General features: G+C 47.7%; 1 protein-coding gene across 1 annotated transcript; it reads left to right on the top strand.

The window, feature by feature from the left end:
- Positions 1-469: 469 nt before the first annotated feature.
- Positions 470-4105, top strand: LOC129770300 (DNA polymerase delta catalytic subunit). The gene is made up of 3 exons (XM_055773032.1): positions 470-700; positions 765-1011; positions 1078-4105. Exons 1-3 carry the CDS (start codon positions 636-638, stop codon positions 4048-4050), a joined length of 3285 nt encoding a protein of 1094 aa, XP_055629007.1. The 5' UTR covers positions 470-635; the 3' UTR covers positions 4051-4105.
- Positions 4106-4343: the final 238 nt, after the last annotated feature.

The following is a 4343-nucleotide window of genomic DNA, read 5'->3' as shown; positions in this document are numbered from 1 at the left end:
TGAAACTGACTTTATATAATAATAATAAATTTTAGTAGGAATATCTGAAAATTCATAGAAAATAGGTTAAGTTAGAAGTAGGACTACGCGCTTCAACTAATTAAATAATACCAAGTAGATATTTTCATTCAAATTTTACCAATTGAAAATTGCAATTTAGCCTTCTAATCTGATGGAGAATAGTTTGGATCCCAAACTCAAATGTCACCACTAGCCATCGCGGATATTTTCGTTGTCTCGGGTTGAGGGCGATATTGACCGTGTAAGGTGGCAAAATATTGATTGAGGTTAGATCGGATGTCGAAAGCCTAGCTGTCACGATATTGAAGACACTTATTGTCAATCAGTTTGATCGTGTAAGGTGCCCATAATGAACTGATGAGCTGCGTTGTTTTGATTGCGAACCGATCCGAATCCGCTCACTATAATGAAGCGATTCGAATGAACAGCTCATGAGCGGATGGCACATCTCTATTCAGTTGATCTAATCGTGAATCATGACGGTTGTTTTGCTTGCCGCTGTTTTATTTTGATTTTTCTTGTTTTGCGCGCCGAAATATCGTTGGCCATTCAAACGCAAACTTTGTTTTTTTTTTGGAAAATTATACTTGGCCTTCCTCTACACAATCTTCCCAATGAATTCCAAACGTAAACCGTTCAATAAGACTGGAGAGTCTTCCGGTTTCAGCAAAAAAATCAGGTAAATTGTGTTTGCGTAATTGTTTTGAACTGCTGCGAAAATAACAACGAGACTTCCCCTCCAGAACCGGCGAAGACAATGAGGAAGAATACGAGAGCTACTTCGAGGCCGAGCTGGCCAATATGGATGCTGAGGATGGTGGTGGTGGTGAAGCGCAACTAGGCCAAGGACCGGAGGCGGAGAACACCTGTGCCAAGTGGAGCCGTCCCCAGCCTAAGGCGTATCGACCGGATGAAGAACCACTCGTCTTCCAGCAGATTGAGATCGATAACTACATCGGGCAGCCTCTAGCGGGGATGCCTGGGGCGCAGGTATGCTATTGAAGTGTTAAAGGGGAAAAATTATTAGTGTTGTAATTGTTATTTGTTTCTTTACAGATTGGACCGGTTCCGGTGATGCGTATGTTTGGGACCACACAGGAGGGAAATTCGGTTTGTGCCCACGTACATGGATTTGCGCCCTATTTGTACGTGGCAGCGCCGCGTGGTTTCGCGAAGACGCACCTCAAGGATTTTCGCACTGCCCTGGATAAAGCGGTGCTGAACGATATGCGCTCCAATAAGGAGAAAGTGGAGGAGGCTGTGTTGGATGTGGAACTGGTCGAGAGGCAGTCGATTCTCGGTTACAATGGGGAGGAGAAATTTACCTTTATTAAGGTTACGGTGGCACTTCCGAGACTGTCGGCCGCGGTGAAGAGGTTGCTCGAGAAGGAGCAGATGATACCTTCGATGGACTTTCAGGATTGTCGCGTGTACGAGAGTAATATCGATTTCGATATACGATTTATGGTGGATATGGGAGTTGTGGGATGCAGCTGGATTGAATTACCGCCGGGCACCTGGAGGATGCGACGGAAGGGAACCGATCCTGCGCCGGAATCAAGATGTCAGATTGAGGTAGATGTAGCGTTTAATGCTTTTATAGCTCATGAGCCAGAGGGGGAGTGGAGTAGGGTGGCACCGTTCAGAATCCTTAGCTTCGACATTGAGTGTGCTGGTCGGAAGGGTATATTTCCCGAGCCGCAACACGATCCCGTTATCCAGATTGCCAACATGGTTATTCGTCAGGGGGAACAAGAACCATTCCTGAGGAATGTGTTTACTTTCAAAGCCTGCGCTCCGATCGTAGGTTCGCAGGTGCTCAGTTTTGAAACGGAGCAGGAACTCCTGGACAGGTGGGCTTGCTTCGTTCGCGAATCGGATCCGGATATTCTGACGGGTTACAACATAAACAATTTTGACATTCCGTATCTTCTGAATCGTGCGCATCATTTGAAGGTTAAGAACTTTGAGTATCTGGGACGAGTTACCAACATCCGTTCCGTCATCAAAGAAACCGTAATCCAGTCCAAACAGATGGGACGCCGCGAGAACAAATCGGTGAATTTCGAGGGTCGTGTTCCGTTCGATCTACTTTTTGTGCTACTTCGAGATTATAAGTTGCGTTCGTACACTTTGAACGCGGTCAGTTACCACTTTCTGCAGGAACAGAAGGAGGATGTCCATCACAGTATTATTACCGATCTGCAGAACGAAAGTGACCAGACTCGGCGTCGGTTGGCCATGTACTGTTTGAAGGATGCATATTTGCCGCTTCGTTTGCTGAATAAACTCATGTGCATCGTGAACTACATGGAGATGGCGCGTGTAACCGGCGTCCCACTGTCCTGTCTTCTAACTCGCGGCCAGCAGATTAAGGTTATGAGTCAGCTGCTTCGGAAGTCCAAAACCAGTGGATATTTGATCCCGTCCTATCATGGTTCCGGCTCCGAGGAGCAGTACGAAGGCGCCACGGTCATTGAACCCAAACGCGGTTACTATGCGGATCCGATTTCCACCCTTGATTTCGCCTCGCTGTACCCGAGTATTATGATGGCGCATAATCTGTGTTACACCACCTTGCTTCCACCGGGAAACAAAGAGAAGCTCGGTCTGTCCGACGATCAAATCACTCGCACTCCCGCCAACAACGTGTTCGTGAAATCTTCCGTCCGGAAGGGAATCCTCCCGGAAATTTTGGAATCTCTGCTGGCAGCTCGTAAGCGCGCCAAAGCCGATCTGAAGGTGGAAACTGACCCATTCAAGAGGTCCGTTCTGGACGGTCGGCAGCTTGCGTTGAAGATTTCCGCCAACTCAGTGTATGGTTTCACAGGCGCTCAGGTCGGCAAGCTACCTTGTCTGGAAATCTCCGGTTCTGTCACCGCTTACGGAAGAACCATGATCGAACAAACAAAGCAGGAAGTGGAGCAGCGCTACACAGCGGAAAATGGATACGAAAACGACGCCATCGTTATTTACGGCGATACCGATTCGGTGATGGTCAATTTTGGCGTCAAATCGCTAGAGCGCAGCATGGAACTCGGCCGAGAGGCAGCCGAATACGTCAGTGCTAAGTTCGTCAAACCGATCAAGCTTGAGTTTGAAAAGGTCTACTATCCGTATCTGCTGATCAACAAAAAACGCTACGCCGGACTGTACTTCACCAGGCCGGAAAGGTACGACAAAATGGACTGCAAGGGTATCGAGACAGTGCGACGGGACAACTCCCCGTTGGTGGCAAATCTCATGAACTCCTGTCTGCAGAAGCTGCTCATCGACCGCAACCCGGAAGGGGCGGTGGAACACGCGAAGCAAATCATCGCCGATTTGCTGTGCAATCGCATCGACATCTCGCAGCTAGTGATCACCAAGGAATTGGCCAAAACGGATTACGCCGCGAAGCAGGCCCACGTTGAGTTGGCCAACAAAATGAAGAAACGAGACGCCGGTAGCGCTCCGAAGTTGGGCGATCGCGTCCCCTATGTTATCATCACCGCAGCGAAAAACACCCCCGCCTACATGAAGGCTGAGGATCCGATGTATGTGCTGGAGAACAGCGTCCCCATCGATGCGAACTACTACCTGGAGAACCAACTGTCGAAACCTTTGCTGCGTATATTCGAGCCAATTTTGGGGGAAAAGGCCGAATCGGTGCTGCTGCGGGGCGATCACACCAGGACTCGTTCGGTGGTAACTTCCAAGGTGGGTGCCCTCTCGGCGTTTACCAAGAAGCGTGATGCTTGTCTTGGCTGCAAGGCACTGCTCCCGGTGGGGTATGAAGGGCAAGCGCTGTGTCAACACTGCAAACCGAAGGAAGCGGCTCTGTATCAGAATGAGCTGAGTGCTCAGCGTTCGCTGGAGGATCGCTTTAGTCGGTTGTGGACACAGTGTCAACGCTGTCAGGGATCGCTGCACGAGGAGGTCATATGTACCAGTAGAGATTGTCCGATTTTTTATATGCGCACCAAGATAAAAGTGGAACTGGAGACACAGGAAAAGCGAGTTGCACGGTTTGGGGTACCAGAGTGGTAAAAATTTGTCACTTTCGTTTTGTTTTGTTTAATAAAAAGAGCTGTTAGCGACATGATACTATTGATGTTTTATTTCGTGTTAAAATGTTGTAAGGTCAAATATTTTCAACTGTTTGTATTCGGTAGGTAGTTTCGAGAACTTTTATTTTTTTATTGGAAAGGAATTCACAATTTGTCTCAGATATAGGCGAAATGTGTCGAATCGAAGGAGGATTACTTTGCTAAGAAATATTTGAAGTTTTTTTGAAAATTACTTAAAGTTACGAAAACCGAATAATTTCAATTTGCCAACCT

Source organism: Toxorhynchites rutilus, chromosome 2 (genome assembly GCF_029784135.1).
Source record: "Toxorhynchites rutilus septentrionalis strain SRP chromosome 2, ASM2978413v1, whole genome shotgun sequence".
NCBI lineage: Eukaryota > Metazoa > Arthropoda > Insecta > Diptera > Culicidae > Toxorhynchites > Toxorhynchites rutilus.
The sequence above is the reverse complement of the archived record's forward strand: the minus strand, read 5'-3'. Positions and strand labels throughout refer to the sequence as shown.

Coding starts and splice junctions, on each gene's coding strand:
- LOC129770300 (XM_055773032.1), top strand. CDS start 636: ATGAATTCCAAACGTAAACCGTTCAATAAGACTGGAGAGTCTTCCGGT. Junction 701..764: donor GGTTTCAGCAAAAAAATCAG/GTAAATTGTGTT, acceptor CTTCCCCTCCAG/AACCGGCGAAGACAATGAGG. Junction 1,012..1,077: donor CGGGGATGCCTGGGGCGCAG/GTATGCTATTGA, acceptor GTTTCTTTACAG/ATTGGACCGGTTCCGGTGAT.